The 17,656-nt window shown below is 32.7% G+C and overlaps 1 protein-coding gene across 1 annotated transcript; it reads right to left on the bottom strand.

Annotated features, from left to right (window-relative positions):
- Window positions 1–586: 586 nt before the first annotated feature.
- On the bottom strand, window positions 587–6,799 carry LOC134721666 (2'-5'-oligoadenylate synthase 1-like). The gene is made up of 6 exons (XM_063584816.1): window positions 6,781–6,799; window positions 5,850–6,038; window positions 3,894–4,158; window positions 2,749–2,918; window positions 2,132–2,316; window positions 587–889 (listed from the first exon to the last, which is right to left on the bottom strand). The coding sequence occupies exons 2-6, from the start codon at window positions 6,015–6,017 to the stop codon at window positions 763–765; spliced, it is 915 nt and encodes a 304-aa protein (XP_063440886.1). The 5' UTR covers window positions 6,018–6,038; window positions 6,781–6,799; the 3' UTR covers window positions 587–762.
- Window positions 6,800–17,656: the final 10,857 nt, after the last annotated feature.

Genomic DNA, 17,656 nt, shown 5'->3' with positions numbered 1-17,656 from the left:
TTTTTTATGTGTTTTGTCATTTGATTTTGCCATGTGATCACGGACTTTCCGATTAGATTTTCCCCTGAGTTCAGTATTTTTGAGATTTTACTTTCTATAATTAAATAAATAACTGTTTTCAAAACTTTTTATATGCTACGGTTTTTTCTACCTTAGGAATGGATTACCTTAGCTGTATGTGTCAAATCTTTGAAGGATTTGTTTGTCCTCAATGCTCTTCAACTTCGTACTCTGTTTGATCCTTGTAACTTTTTTTATTTGAAAATCACTGAGGAGTCTTTTTGTAGACGAATCGTGCGTCTGGCGCAAGTACAAATTCCATCTTGATATTTATCTATGATGAGTTTATATTTAATTGCAATTTATCAATAGAGTGAAATGAATAAGTGCATATCATTAGACCCTATGCGGTAAGTAATCTAAAAGAAATAGTTATTGTACACGGGTGTACTTAAAACCAATGATAGCAATGTCTAATACTGTCGACCGTACACATTATGGCTCAAAAACTAAGAGTAATGCAAAGATTGACAACCCTTATTCAATCCGTGTTTGGTAGTTTTGAAATTATAGACATAACAATGAATTTACCTCACAGGTGTGTTTTATTAAAAGTTGAAAAGACAAATACATTCTCCATAGCACTTGATATGTTTTCGTGAAACTCAGCGTCAATGTTATGCCATATTGCACATTTAGCGTTTGGTAACCAAAAGAGTATTCACAGAATTCACATACACATGAAAGCATTACAATTAGTTTTTATTTCAAATTTGCTAAGAATTTTTTAGCATCTCTTTCAAGATGGACGTATTTTTCATCAATGCCCGATTTCTGCCTGGTTAGATTATGATATGGAAAGGCTGGATCAAGTATGTACGGCGGGGACCTGAAAATATAATCAGAATTGTTATATAATCCTAAACTATAAGAAATCGACAAGCAAACTAACCTTTGTGGCCTAACAGATCAGTTCATAAAATACGCACCACTAATACATTTGTCAAAAATATAACATTCTTGATTAAAAACATATCATAAAACATCTTCAAGTAAGAAAAAACAGGTTTTTTTTTATACTTCTCAGTATCGATATATTACAGACATAACAAAAAATATAAACGACATTTCTACCGATGTCTGTGTGTTTGCTGTTAATCTTTGTACTTTTCATAATCCGGAAAGAAAGTGAAGACCGACATCAAATAAATCAGAATGGCTAATATTTGTCTAGAATGATTTTTTGCTTAGCTTTATCAGTGCTCAGTAACGGGTATATCCATTTAGACTAATTAAGCTGTACACAATTATACTTGATTCATCAGAAAGCGTATCTTTTATAAATAGAAATACAGAATTTAAATATCTAAAATGATTGAAAAAATACTCAATATCCTACTAAAACAGCATAACACGTTTTTCAGTCATAAATAGAAATTAATTTTCTGGACATCAGTTTTATTATTTGGTTCAATTCATTTACATAATAAATAGTGTATCCGATAATGTATTTGACCAGAACCTCATTATATTTGCAGATTTTTTATTATTCTGTCATTCTGTCAAATCTGCATGCTATAGTACTTGTAACTTCACATATAACCAAATAGTCTATTCTTATGGCGTGCCATACATATGTAACTTGAATCCCCAATTGTACTTATAGCGTGACAATAAACGTTGCTTTTTTGCATTTCCTATCTTTGGTACACGTATACATGATATATCGGGTACGGAGTGAAAAATAAGAAATATATGATTTCATGAAGTTCTTGTAAAAAGAGGGGATGTCTTGCAATACGGGATTTACTGTCTGTGTTGGGGTTCTTATCGCATTGACACATACCCTGTTTTCATTTTTAAAATTTGTAAACAGGATAAACTGTTAATAGATGAAAAGGAATAACGATGTACTAGTATAGAATAAAATTGTTTTTTTAATATCAATTAACAACAATATTGAGTTTTGTATTCATTATATCAGAGGCCGAATTTTAGGGGGCGGGGCACCCCACTAATAGAGCTACATACAGGATTTATGCAAAAAAATTTAACATGTTCCACGTTTTCTAGTTAGGAAGCCCCACTTTTTTAAAATGCTGTATCTGCAACTGATAAATGATTAACTTACGGTTGATAATAACTTGATGGTGTATAATATTTATCCCAGGACACTTTCAAGTTTTTAAGGTCTGAAAGTTTCGTAAACACGGTTTTCATCAAATCGAGTGTCTTCATTGCACCAACTGGTGGAGAGCCCATTTCTTCATATGCCTTTATTACCAACAGTTCTGCCGCATACGACTTCAACACATGCTGAAAATTACATATTAGATGTCGATTATATGTATGATAGCACGTTTTCAATGAAAAAATATTTTTTATAATTACATATATAAACTGAGATAATAATTCTTTAAAGACCATATTTATGTTTACTTGAAGACGCGTTTATAGGCTTATATGCTTTATAGGCTTATTAGCGTTAACTCTATTAATGTTAGTGGTGGAATACGGGACCGAAGTTTCGATTTGGATAAAGCAATTACCTTGTTTTTGTTTGTTCGATTATAATGTTAGGCCTTTTCATTGATAAGTTATTGATAAACGGTCTAATTAACATTAAATAAAAATATGCTTTTTTTTCAGAAATTTACTTCGTAGTGAAGCAATCAATGATTTTATTAGATTGTTAACCCAAATATCTGTCCATTTTAGATGTGAATTGAGGTTTGATTATTTCTGCACCTTGCGAGTTTTTATCCAATACTTCAAAAGTCGTATTGATCTCTTTATTTTTTCGTCCCTTTTGCTAACGAACTCCACTTGCAATGGGGCTAGACATTTGAAGTAGTATTCTCTGAGTTCTTCATTTGTCTTCATTTTCTGGTATATAGGATTCATCTTTGCCTTTGACCCTACAAAGATTGACATGTATATTTATTCTAAATAATTAAAGTTCATGTAACAATAGAATCTCGAAACACGAAGAGTTGGCTCAAAATACTGTTCTCGAAGCTTAATTAATATCATGTTTTGTAGCATTAAAACTAAGCTTAGCAGCACACTCAAAATCATTACCGCTCAATTTTGCAAGTGGGTGTTGTAAAGCAATGCATTCAATAAGGGTTTGTAGGTTTAATTTGTTAGTGCCTAAGTAAGTAACGAGTTGAGTACAAAACAATAGTTTTATTTTTTTAGTGCCTAAGTAAATAACGAGTTAAGTGAAGAACAATAGTAAATAACACCTGTTAATGCTAGAAACACCTTCTTTTGAATGATGTAATGAGGAAAACTAGTAAATAGTTATCAAAAGTACCAGGATTTTAATTTAGTACGCCAGACGCGCGTTTCGTCTACATAAGACTCATCAGTGACGCTCATATCAAAATAGAGTAATAATTTTGTATAAACCATTTGAAAGATGACACTTTTCTAACCCAAGTTAAAATAATATATGGGTTGAATAATAAAGTAAATTTCTGCGACTTGAGTCAGGTAAAATGACAGGTTCATCATTCAGATGAAAATGCTACTATAACTTTTTGAAGCCTTGTTAGATATGTGAATGGTATGCCCCTATCAAAGTTTTCTCCATGTGGTTCTTCTTCAGTTCCCATCGTTCACCAAATCTTTCAGCTTTGCAAAGTCTTAATGGTAAATAAATTGTTTATTCGCGCTTGAACATGCATAAATATTTAATGGACATTAATCAAACAAGAAATTAATCAAATAAACCTGTAAAGTTTTGAATCGACATTTTGTAGTCTCTACGTACATTAGAGCAAGCTATATTTATACACAATTGGCTATAGTTGAGAACAACCCGTTGCTCTTTTTGTCAAACGTTCCGTTCTAATGGTATAATTAAACACAGGTGTAAGTTCACTCACAATCTCCAATATCTAGTTGAATAATAGGAAGAACATCCACTTCGTTGAGCTGTTTATCAACTTCAATTTCAAACTGTATTGTGAACGGTGTTCGTTTAACAGAAGTCACCTTATGTTTTGAGAGTGCAAGTGCAGACTGTAGTTCTCTCAGTAATTTTGGTAACGTGGTCCGGAGTGCATCTATCGATGGTATGTCTGCGTAAACAAATAATAAATCTGCATCCGAACGACCTTTCACAGCTGTTCCCTTTCCAAGTGATCCACCCTTTTAAAGAAAAAAAGTTTTTTTCAATATATACAGAAGAAAAATAAACAACAACAAAATAATCAAACAGCATACAAACAAAGTGAAAGAAAAACAGTTAAAAAAACATATGATAGTTTCATGCATGTATACTGTAGTTATCGATTGTATAATCCTACAATATCAAATACTTTGATGTAGTAATCCAGCCAGTTACAATAATAAAAACAGCATATTCAGATAATTAAATTGATTCATTTCTATTCAAAACTGATGTAACTTATTCAAAACAGTCAGTAAGACGTCGCACATGTGTCGTGGGCATGCATCATGGTTCGACCAGTACTGATTTTATTTGTTGTCTGAAACATTGATGAAACAAAACAAATTTCTCAAATATTTGGATAGAACTGTACATTTGATTGAGCTAACAATGCAATCATTTTTAGCATTTATACTTCAAAGGTACATGCCTTCTGTAAAATTAATTCACCAGCGCAGATTTGCAGGTTTGTCCAAGAAAATGCTGATATTACTCTCTGATATAAACTGCTTTGTATTACACTTTATCCGTGTATTTTCTGGCTTTAAATTTGATTGATTGATTAATTGATCTGTATTTATCGCAGATTTAAACACCATCGTGCTATTTCGTTGTGGTCAGTTTTTCTTGGTGGATGAAACCGAGTGCCCTGTGAAAACAAACGACCTTTTGACTTTAGACTTAAAGCGGTCTTTAAAAAGGCTGCATACATACACTAGGACGTTACATCATGCTATCTGACTCTAACGTTAGAGTACAAGAAAACAACAAGGTGTCCTTTCTACTAATGTTGTCAAACAAAAAGGGACACTAGCTGTCAAATTCCTGTACACATAATTTAATCATTTTTTTATATGTGATTTATAACAATGTAAAACATCTATTATAACTATTAAAAGTCTTAAATAAACAATTAACAGAGCACGGATATGAACAGACATAGCTTCGTTTCGTGTATATTGTAGTCTAGACGCCATCTAAGTAATAATCGAGTTGACCTCTAAATTCATTCGATGATCATATAAGGAATGTAGACATAAACATAGATATAAATTGACTAAGCAAACTCGTGATGTTGGGTTATACTAGGTCGTTTTGATTTCATATTATAGATGAAAACTAAATGTTTATCATCGATGTTACTTGTATAAGAATGGTTTTTGGTGCATCGAATCAGTCAATCAAATGATTTACCTTTGTTTCACTTTTAATGTTGACACTTTTTTCCTTTAAATAACTTTATACATAGAACTCACGAGATATCCGTCTCAAACTAAAGGGTCAAATTGAAGTTTACACGAATACGGATCCAATGAGGTCGATTTATTTACTTGCAAGTGAATAATTCATTATCAATGTTTTTTTTGCTTATTTTGACAAAATTGAATCATACTGGTTGCTAAAGGCGAATTACTATTTCACTATTTGCATGTCATTAATGATTGAGCAAAAAAAATAAAATATATTAGATTCTTTATATTTCTCGTATCTAGTGCCCCTTTAAGTGGGCAAACATATCAACGAAATAAACTGATATCTAAAAAATAAGGAATTGAATGCTAAAAGGTGATACTATTAACCAGTAAACGTATATCTATAAAAACCGGTCCGTAAAAAAGTTATAATTTTGTCTGTAGATCATAAGAGAGCATAAGTTTTAACATTTTACCTTAACTGTAGAGCCTACTTTGTGGTCCACAGTTTTTGATCTCATCAAATCTGCCACAGTGTGAATCACCTTCTTTGTTTGAGTAACGTAGGTTGAATCCGGGTTTACCACTCTGTCTATGAAGCTCTCCAGGGATTCTCCTGGATTTCGTCCTTCGAAATCTCCCATTTTATTAAAGCTGCTGAATTCCTAGATTAATACAGTCAATTATAACTTCGATGAGTATTGTCAAGAATCAATTATACAAAAGTCAATAAGATATGTTGGAGAAGCTGATTGAACAGGATAAGTTAAGATAATTCAAACAAAACTGGAAAGTGATAGAAGTGATAAGAAAGATTTTCTTGTCGCAGGCAATATTCAGCTAGAACACTCCCTTTCCGTTCGTTTTAAAATATATATATATATATCAGATTCAAACGTATCATAATAACATCGCATTGACACCTGACTGATAAGCATCGTCGTAACCATGGTTAACATAAGATTATTTTTAGATTTGCAACGAATCTAAAACTGCACGTAACATATAACTTAAAAACAAACACAATATCTAAAATGTGTGCATTGAAAAACAGAATATACAATTTTGTTTTTAAAGCATACTATTTATTCAATGTTACATCTTACCTGTTGAGAAATAGGAAATAAAATATGTATGATTCATTCACCAATATAAGAAAGTTTATCTACTTTCATTTTGTATTTTCCAATATAATTCAAATAACCATTTGGAAAGTTCCTTGACGTATACTCTAAAAACACAGTGGGGATTTTCTTGCTTTTTATATAAAATTTAAAAATCTCACATGGTTCACGTTAAGATAAAAGAATACGAGCCTAATGTAATATCGATATTGACATATATGCTTAATTTATGTAAAGTGTGAATGGATATTGCAAGCATTAATTCATAAATCTCTTTACCTACCTGTAATATCAATACACCAAGGGATTTTACTTAATAGAATGTTCTGCAACGTTGGTTGACCTCGATACATTGCAAATGATGTATGACAGGTAAATATAGACAGAACAGACTCATACGAAGCTATTAAATGCATGAGTTAGCAAATTTATCTAACTTTTATATAGGTATTCAGTCGGATCTAAACACGTACTGGTGATTTGTTTAATTAGTTATCAAAGGTACCAGGATTATAATTTAGTACGCCAGACGCCCGTTTCGTCTAAATAAGACTCATCAGTGACGCTCATATCAAAATATTTATAAAGCCAAACAAGTACAAAGTTAAAGAGCATTGAGGATCCAAAGTTAAGGACTTAATTAAATCCGTATTTCGGTAAGATGGTGCAAGCATACGATTTTTATTGCGTCTTACACTTAAAGAAGCGAATAATTTTTAACTACTTTATTCAAATATTGTGTAAAAACATTAATTAAGAGCTATGCAATTCAAGTGGCTCGAGCCTTTTTCTGAGGAAGTTTAAAGCAATTGCAAAGAAATATTTTTACAGTGGGTTAGCTATCAATAGTCTTCACTATCTATAGATTAACAACTTTTTGTTATAAATAATTTAGAATCATCATTGAAGGTGGAGCACGACTGCAATGTTAAATAAATATATTGATGTGCCATTTGTATGCAAGAGTGGCATTCCGTTGTATAATGTGCCAATCCGAAAAAGTAATGCGAGTATTGTCTCCCTTTAACAGGATTATTATTTTATATTTAAGTTTAGGTTTCTGATATAATTTTGAATAATTACTAAATATATCAATTCAATACATTTCAGTTTTTGTTATTGGTGTATCAAAAACATTGATATACGAATATAATTTTATAAATTTGAAACGTTTAAAATGATTAAATACCAATAAACAGAACCGTTCATAATTTAAAAAAAAGACTTTGAATGTAAATTGTAATATTTATCTTATCATGATGATAGATTGATTGGGAAATGGTCCACAGTTATCTGATGGCAATCACAGAGAGGGACTAGCAAGCAATTTTTAATTGTAGCTTATTCAACGTTAAAACAATTTGCCTCTATAAACGAATGGTATTTTATACAAAATTCGAGGATATTGATAGTTATCAAAGGTACCAGGATTATAATCTAGTACGTCAGACGCGCGTTTCGTCTACATAAGACTCATCAGTGATGCTCGTATCAAAATATTTATAAAGCCGAACAAGTACAAAGTTGAAGAGCATTGAGGATCCAAAATTCCTAAAAATTGTACCAAATACGGCCTATGCCTGGGATAAGAAAATCCGTAGTTTTTTCAAAAATTTAAAGTTTGGTAAACAGGAAATTTATAAAAAATAAATTACCGCATTATTGATATTCATGTCAACACTTCGGTGTTGACTACTGGGTTGGTGATTCTACATTTTTTTTTTAGATATTATGTTTTATTATTTCAATAGATCAATATGCTACATTAGTTGAAGAGTCAGCCTTTCCCATTGTCAAGAAAGGACAAAAGAATTTAAAGACCAATTCTGACTTGTATCATCAACCTTATAGTTTTGAAAAAGGTTCAGATCTCATTATTTGATCTTGTTAATAAAGAAGTCATCACATAATTTGCATTTAAAGGAAAATCAAGTTAACAAACAAAAAATGTAATATCACTATAAAACGACCGATTACGGCAACACTGGATAAACGTCAACTGACATTAATGCATCATCCGACATGCAAAAAAAATACCTCAGTAATATTCTTGATTGAAATAACACATTATTTGTCATTTGGTATTTAAAGATTTATAAACCCAATAACATACCACTTGTTAGACGATACACATATATATAGTATTGGTCAACCAATTTAAAAAGGTGACCACGAAACTTATGTACTTGTAGTTTCCATTTCAGTCGTGCATAATTATCCTGAAACTGTTTTTGTGTTAGGAGCTCAGCACACTTCTGTTCCAAAATCAGTTATACCCATATTTTGACTATTGTATTTATTGTGTCTGTATATTTATCGCATCAATGTAAATATAACGGAATTTGAAGAGACTGTCATTAAAGTGAGAGGGTTAGCGCTATAGAACCAGGTTTAATCCACCATTTTCTACATTTGGAAATGCCTGTACTAAGTCAGGAATATGACAGTTCTTGTCCATTCGTTTTTTATGCGTTTTGTAATTAAATTTTGCCATGTGATTATGGACTTTCCGAAGTGATTTTCCTCTAATTTCAGTATTTTTTGTGATTTTACTTTTTATAGGTTATAGCTGTTATATGTAGAACTGTCCAAATCAGTTCTACTAGTAGAACTGTCAGCAGAATTTACCAAATCAGTTCTAAATGAAGAACTGCCAGCAGAACTGAATAAATCTGTTCTAACTGTGGAACTGTCAGCAGAACTGTCTAAAACTGTTATAGCCGAAGAACTGACATAACCTGTCAGGATTGTAGAACAGTATTAATTGAGATTTTTTTGACATATACTATATTCTTTTGACTTATTTATATATTTAACATCAGTTCTAATCGTAGAACTGTTCGAGTTGTAGAACTGAACAAAGATTTTGTCATTTCTAGGTAGAGCTGGATATCTGTTCTAGGGTAGAACTGTCAGGATCAGTTCTTGGTAGAACTGTATAAATCAGTTCTAGGTAAATCTGGTCAATTCAGATGAAGGTAAGAACTGTTCGAGCTAGAACTGTCTAAGTCTAAAAGGTGACATGATGACAGTTCTGCATACTGTCCTAGAACATTTCTTCGGACAGATTCTGACAGATTTGATGAGAGGTTAGAAGTCATCGCCACTGTTTAATAGAAATATTCAAACGCAACAATAGGGAATGTAAACTAGTCGCAGATAATCTAGTTTTAATTTTCACGATTTGCCCATTGTCTAACACAATTTTCGGCTCAAAACAGTATCTTATGCGCTTTAAATCTGTTGAACTTTTAGACATACTTGCTTAAAGATGGTTTCTGATACATAAGATCCGTCGATGTTTCGGGGGAATATCTGTTATTCGGTAAATCTTATTTGACGATTGTTCAGTGATGTAGGAACTGCCTTGCACGCGTTGAAAAATCTAAATAAGTATATTAATTACTAGACCAGTCGAAATAAACAGAAGAATTAAAATACCATATGCACTTGAATTGTATCTTAACACGCCTTTATTGAAAGCTTTGTCCAATATTTCCCCATATCTTCTTTTACACCCTCATGATGTATTAGATTGAATGGTTGACAATGTCAATGAATGCACAATGTGGCAATACTTAGTAGCGACAGGTAACGTTGCAATAGTCTCCGTCGATCAGACTGGGCGCTCAAGTAATGACATTGAATGCATTCTGTTATTTTTTCCCGAACAACTTGTTCATTTGGTAACATGAATGTTGGAACCTCAGAAAACGTATTTCGATTGTTAAAGTCATTCCTGTGAATTTCGATTTTTAATATTATAGTAAAGCTGTTAATCAACTACGGAGGGGACTTCCGTTTGAAAATATATTACCACATATTGCATTATTGATGAAAGAATTAAATGGTCTAGCCATTAACATAAAATTTTCATACATATTACGAAACATGTTGGATCGGGATAACATCCTTTCAAAAAAATCCCCAAGTATATATAGTGTTGTACAACTATGAAAAGTTTCAGTAATGTCTAGCCATTAACGCGGCGTTTGATATTATCCCATAGACTGACCAAAACGTCGAACAGACAAAGCGATTAATTTTTACCCCAAAATCTTGGTTTACAGTGGTTTTAAAAATTGTTAGAATTGAGAGTTTTTTCAAACAAAAACAATTGTTCCATAGTGATCGATAATGAATTGCAATGGGACGAGCTAAAGTATAATATTTATATAGTAATATTATTATAGGATGAATCATACTCCAATTTGAATAAATAAACACAATTCCATATGTTACTTTAGTTATTTCAATGATGGAAACATACTTTACATAGTTCAATTTATATTAAAACATGTTATGTTCCGTGTTGTTCAGTCTTGTTTTCTATGTTGTGTTTGACAAAATATGTGTTCAACGCAATATTTATTTTGGAAGATAGGTGCAATATAATGTTTAATAGAAACATCTAGTGTTTTAATTTTGACTTGTATTTTATCATCGACCTTACAGTTTTAAAATATGTTTAAATATCAAAATGTGATCATGTTGATTGAGAAGTCAACCCATAATTTGCATGAGAAGACAAATCAAGATATCAAACACAATTTGATGGAATCAAATTATTTATAAGAGAAGCGAGGCTGGGTACGTCGACACGGGATAAACGTCACCTTATATACATGTATCATCCGCCGTCCAATTACAAAAGCAGTCAAATTGTACAATGAGAAAAATAACACATTATTTTTCATTGCTGGTATCTAAAGATCGAACAATGCAAAAACATATCCCACTAGTGAATTGATAACGGTGACCACAAAACTTATGTACTTGAAGTACCGACTTTAGTCGTGCATCGTTATTCGGTGGTGAGAAGTTTTTGTTTAAAGAACACACTTCCGTTAATGGACTCCGTATAGTATGAACATTCACGAATGTAAGGTATCAATTGGTTATGAAAAGGCCACAAGAAAGCGTGTTCAACCAGTCGCAGAGTATCTAGTTTTACTTTTTTACTGTTTACTTTTTTAGTTTTCGACTGAATTCATAAGTACTAAACATTGAGTCCCTAGATTATGAATTACGGCTTACGACATATAGACTCTCTGGCTTATACATTTTAATTCTTTTAATGAAAAGTACACATCATCATATGATTGTTTTACAACTAAGGAATAAACCAAATATCATCTAAGAGTTTTTTTTCTTGTTTGTTTTCTATCTCAAAACTGTATCTTAAGCGTGAAAAATAGGTTGACCTTTTGGACTTTAAAATATTTTGATTAAAGCTGGTTCCGATCCATTCGATTCTATGCTGTTTCGAAGGATCACAGAAATTCGTCAAATTTTCCGACGAACGTCTTTAACGTTAAGAAATTGTCAATTAGTGTATTAATAACCAGACTAGTCGCATTTAATAGATGAATTAAGTACCAAATGCACACTAAGACGTGTTTATTGATACATGTGTCCAATCTTTTCCCATATAATATTATTCTTTTACATAACTTTCGCCAGATACCCATGATGTAGTACGTTGAAATCCAAAGGATGCGCAACGCGGTAATACATTTTAGTGACAGGAAACGTTACAATAGCCTCGGTCGACAAGAGTGGACACTCAAGTTATAACTTTGACCCAAATTAAGACAGCAGAGGAAACAGCTACACTTAAGGATGTATTCTTCTAACTTTTCAGTCTTGTTCAGTCTCGTTGAAATCTCGTTCTTGAATTATTCCCAAAACATGTGATACAAGTGGAAATTATCAATGAATTTCAAAAATATTATAAACAAACATAACTCTGTGAAAAAATTGTGTATTTACAATGAGTGATTTTTGAGTAACCAATTTTCAAATTTTACAATCAAGTCAGTATTTTAAGCCAAAAGTTTGAGATAATAGATGAGGGATACAAAAAGTGATTTCACAAGAATCATGTACATTCCATATCACTTTGGTCTTTTAAAATTCTAAGATATGTATTTTTTCAATAAGTTTAAAAAAAAAGTTGAAATAATATGCATTTCGTTCTTAAAACTGAGAAAAAAAAACAAAAATACAAAATTGACATGGTAAATTATACACCAAAAAAGCGTCAAAATATGATAAACTTTCTTATGTTCACATCTACCTATATTTTTGTTATGTAAAATTTTATTCAGATTGGTCCACTTCATCTTTATAGAAAGTATGAAAAAGTTAATTGTGGAACTGTGATTTTATTCACGATTATAGCCCCAAAATAGGTAAAAAGTTATGAAAATGGGAAATTCATCAAAATTGGGTATTTTCAAAGGACCTTAGCAAAATAAAAGAATGCCCACCATATGAATTTTTCTTTACCAATTATTTTGTAACAGTCTTATCAACCCAAACATCAGGTTAAGAAAAAAAGTTTAAATCTTGAAATTTTTTACTCTCCAGAGGTGTACATCCTTAAGTGGATAACTTGTCGAACGCGAGGTGTAGTAATATCCTTGGACGTATCACCATATATAGATATAGGAAGATGTGGTGTGAGTGCCAATGAGACAACTCTCCATCCAAATAACAATTTAAAAATTAAACCATTATAGGTTAAAGTACGGCCTTCAACACGGAGCCTTGGCTCACACCGAACAACAAGCTATAAAGGGCCCCAAAATTACTAGTGTAAAACCATTCAAACGGGAAAACCAACGGTCTAATCTATATAAACAAAACGAGAAACGAGAAACACGTATATATTACATAAACAAACGACAACTACTGTAAATCAGATTCCTGACTTAGGACAGGTGCAAACATTTGCAGCGGGATTAAACGTTTTAATATACCTATCTTCATTTTCCAAGAACAAGTTGTTCGTCTGTCGTAACCGGAAATTTGGCATCACAGAGATAGAAGCATCATTTGAATTTCTATTTGTTATCTCAGTGTAGTTGACTGTAGCTGAATTATTAAAGAAAGCAAATTCGATAGTTTCCCCTTAAACTCATCACAGATAATAAGTAAACAAGTTAGAACGGGGTAATACCACTTCAAGTATTTCATCAATTAGCGTCGTACAACTGTGTAAAGTTTTATCATTATTCGTGAACAAGGAGTTACACTTTAAAAGCCACTGTACCGACAGAAAAGACGACTCATTTATACTCAAACACCGTGGTTTGCGCGAGGAGTTGTACAGAGATAAAGATTCAAGAATTAGTGATCGATTATGAATTGCAATGAGAGAAGCTGAAATGTTATTTCATTACACATAATTGTTCAGTAATCGGATAAATCACGTTTGAACTCAATAAAAATGTTATGGCAGTTGTTACTTTTGTTGATTCAATGATGAGAACATATTAATTCAAAGTAAAATCACAACTTACAAGTAAATCCAATAGGAAAGTCCATAATCACATGGAAAATTCAAATAACTAGACCCATCAAAAACGAATGGACAAGAACTGTCATATTCCGGACTTGGTACAGGCAGTTTATAGAAAAAAATGAAGAATGTTTAAACTGTAAACTGTCGTCTTGCTCAGTCTTTAGTTTTCTATTTTGTATTATGTATACTGTTGATTGGCTCTACGTCGTTTTTGTATTTTTGCCATGGCTTAATTAGTCAGTTTATTTTTGAATTATGAGTATGATTATTCTTTTGGTAGATATATGCCTCTTTTAAAGGCGACATGAAAATATTACTTACTGTGAGTAAAGTAAAGTTCCATGTTGCCAATTAGTACATGCCAATTCGGAAGTTCTTGAGTTGGACGGCCTTCATATGAGGATCCAGGGGTCCCCCCTTCGTGGAATAAATTTGGTTGTTATATAAGGAATCACTGAAGCATGTCTGGAGTTTTTAGAACAGTCAGCTTATGAAAAGTTCCAATCAAATCTAAATCTCCACTCTAGCTCATTTGTTTATGCTTGGTGCCAAGCAGCGACCAAGCATAAACAATGAGCAAGCGGAGATTTAATTTTAATAAGATTTGGAAAGTTCTTGATCCGCCACTGGGCATGGGTTCAAATCTACATTCGAGATAAGACACGGTACAAATAAAAGTGCGTATTTCGGCAATTAATGTCTTTTATATGACGTTAGAGGACAAAACATGCGGAACTCAAAACGTAATACAAACGCTGGGGAGCTGATTAACTAATGTTTTATTGGTCGATTTCCGAAAAGAATAATCATGAATATGAAAATTAGACTCTAAAATAACATAAGCATGAAAGTTTTACCTTCAGATATGGCGTATCTATTCTCTAGATAGTAATAAATGTACCTTGACCGTACTACGTCATTCTTACTTTCTTAATGCATATTGTCGATTTCAAACCGAATATTAATCACAATAAATGTGACCGTGCATTAAAAGATCAATCTAATATGTTTTGCCTATTAAAGTAGCCAAATTAAAACAGAATAGTGCTTACATGATTACAATGACTTCAATAATTAGGTTACAATTAGATTCATGAATATAATGAAGAGGAAAAGAAAAAGAGATTACAGTCAATTTAAGTTGGAAGATTAAGTTGATCCATTTTAAATTTAATTTAAAGTCATATGAGGGACTGATAAGAAATAATGTGAATCAATTTTTCAACCAATGCATTCATATATCATAAACTTTGTCTTCTTTGCATATAATTGGGAACCTTCTCATCTATTTGGTCTCTGGTTGAAAGTTGTCTTATTAACAATTATATCAAACCAGATATGTCATACCTTGTAGGATCTGCTTACCCTTCCGGAGCACCTGAGATCACCCCTAGTTTTTGGTGGGGTTCGTGTTGTTTATTCTTTAGTTTTCTATGTTGTGTCATGTGTACTATTGTTTTTTTGTTTGTCTTTTTCATTTTTAGCCATGGCGTTGTCAGTTTGTTTTAGATTTATGAGTTTGACTATCCCTTTGGTATCTTTTGTCCCTCTTTTATTACCACTGGGTCGATGTCTCTGCTGGTGGACATTTTGTCCCCGAGGACATTATCCACCCAGTAGCAAAACTACAAATGCATGAACTTACGAAGATCTTTCAGGAAACTGGCTCGGACGTCGCCCAGTATGAAAAGGTTCGGAACAGACGTCACCATGGACACGGTGTCGTCTGATATGGCAGGTGTCCCCTCATCACCAGACATGACTTATATCTCAAACACGACTCATTCAGATCATCGTCCTAGTGACAATAGTAATATTACACTTATACAGCCTTGTTCAGTTCTCCTTAAAGCATTTTGGTTTTTGATGACACAGTACAACACTGTCGCATTTCAAAATGTGAGACCAAAGGCTGCAAAACTTGTGCTATTTTAATTACAGATGCTGAATTCACTAGCAATTTGACCAAGAAGTATATTTTACCAGAAGTTAAGATGATCTGAATTATTAATCGAGAAATGTCGTCTACGGATTAGAGTGCAACCTTTGCGGATTGGTATACGTCGGTGAAACGAAAGGAAGGCTAAACAAACGTATGTGCGGTCATAGATCAGACATTAACCTCAATGCTAACGACATTCTATACCAGCATTTCAATCAGTCCGATCATTCCATCGTTTCTATGACAGTTTGCATTATCGAAAAGATATACCATAGCTCTAATAATCCTAATCTTGCAACGACTCTCCGTAGACAAAAAGAAGACTACTGGATTAGACAATTGGGAACTGCAACACGGTATGGCTGCAATGACAAAATTGATGGTATAGGTATTCTATCTAGTCCTTCGTGTAACTCGGTGAATGTGATAAATATTTTCAACTCGACTCCTCGACGTAGACGCAGTCATGATCATCGTCATTATACATCACCTTCTCTGCATGATGTCTCTTTTAATGAGTTGCTGCCATTCATACAAAAGCCGTTAGGTATTCATCACATTCGCACGAAACTTTATTCATTACCCCTTTCAAAACTTCATTCTCTGTTCAATTTATGTTTGGATTCCACTGTTACAAACCCTCATTCAAACCAATACAAACCTCAAACTATAATTTTGGATATTGCAAGTCACAGACTTTTCAAGCCAGTTCGCATTGGAAAAGATGAAAAAGAGAAAAGATCTTTTCTTAATCTTTCCTTTGGCAACAAAGGTCTCGATGGCGTCAACCTAGGCAATATCCTTCATCATAAATTAGTACAATCGAAAATACCTCCTTATTTAAGACAAGTCTGTACCAATCATTTCTTATACCTATACCAAACCTATTGCAACTAAAATGTTCAATTACAAACGCGTTTTGCAGGATCTCGATATTGACGACTTCAAGTCTAAACCTCGTGATTGCACTTGTGCTACTTCCCAATTCACATATAATACTGCTGGCCACGTTATAACCGGTGACCTTAACATTGTCAATAACACTTCTCTACGAAATGTGTTATCGAAAGGTCCGAAATATTGTGAGTCTAAATCCATCAATTGGAAATACAACTTTAAAATTTTGATGGATTCAGTCGAGGATTATGCCAGGCAATGGGCTAAGCGCGAGAAGGAAGACGTAGACACTCTATCCGAATGGATTAAGGCAGTGAGGTCGTTAATACAAATTAGAATTAAGAAACTGAATAAATCCATCAATGCCCATGCTACGTCAATCTTTAAAGCCCCAAATGTTGCTAAACACCTATCCGACCTCCATGATAAATATGTTGTTGTCCCCGCAGACAAAGCCCCAAATAACATCGTTTTTGTCTGTAAAAGTCATTACATTAATTGCTTGATAAATGAATTAGGTATAGACAATTCACTTGGAAACTCAACATATACCCTTACGACACTTACCAAAGAGGAAATCCTGGATAATCATAGGTGTGTTCTTTGTTTCTTTGGTATTTCAACCAAAGATGAAGAACTGGATCTTCCATCACTGTATTGGATACCTAAACTACATAAGTGATCTAACAAACAACGGTATATTGCTGGGTCTTTCAAGTGCTCCACGAAACCTCTTTCTAAATTATTAACATCTATATTATCAGCAATCAAAGACGGGCTTCAAAGTTATTGTGAAACTGCCTATTCTAGAGGTGGCGTGAATCAGATGTGGATACTTAAAAATTCCAAAGATCTTTTAGAGTACATACAATCTAACTCTCTTTCATCTTGTAACAGTATTAAAACATTTGACTTTTCTACTCTTTACACAAGTATTCCACATTCCAAACTAAAAGACAAATTGAAAGAGTTGGTATTACTTTGCTTCATAAAAAAGAATGGCCAACGTAG

This window comes from Mytilus trossulus, chromosome 1 (genome assembly GCF_036588685.1).
Source record: "Mytilus trossulus isolate FHL-02 chromosome 1, PNRI_Mtr1.1.1.hap1, whole genome shotgun sequence".
NCBI lineage: Eukaryota > Metazoa > Mollusca > Bivalvia > Mytilida > Mytilidae > Mytilus > Mytilus trossulus.
The sequence above is the reverse complement of the archived record's forward strand: the minus strand, read 5'-3'. Positions and strand labels throughout refer to the sequence as shown.

Bases quoted from the DNA above. Each gene is read 5' to 3' on its own strand.
- LOC134721666 (XM_063584816.1), bottom strand. From the start codon at position 6,017: ATGGGAGATTTCGAAGGACGAAATCCAGGAGAATCCCTGGAGAGCTTC. The intron at 4,159-5,849 runs GTAAAATGTTAA...TTTCTTTAAAAG, and splicing joins AAGTAGGCTCTACAGTTAAG to GGTGGATCACTTGGAAAGGG. The intron at 890-2,131 runs GTAAGTTAATCA...TTATATTTTCAG, and splicing joins CCATCAAGTTATTATCAACC to GTCCCCGCCGTACATACTTG.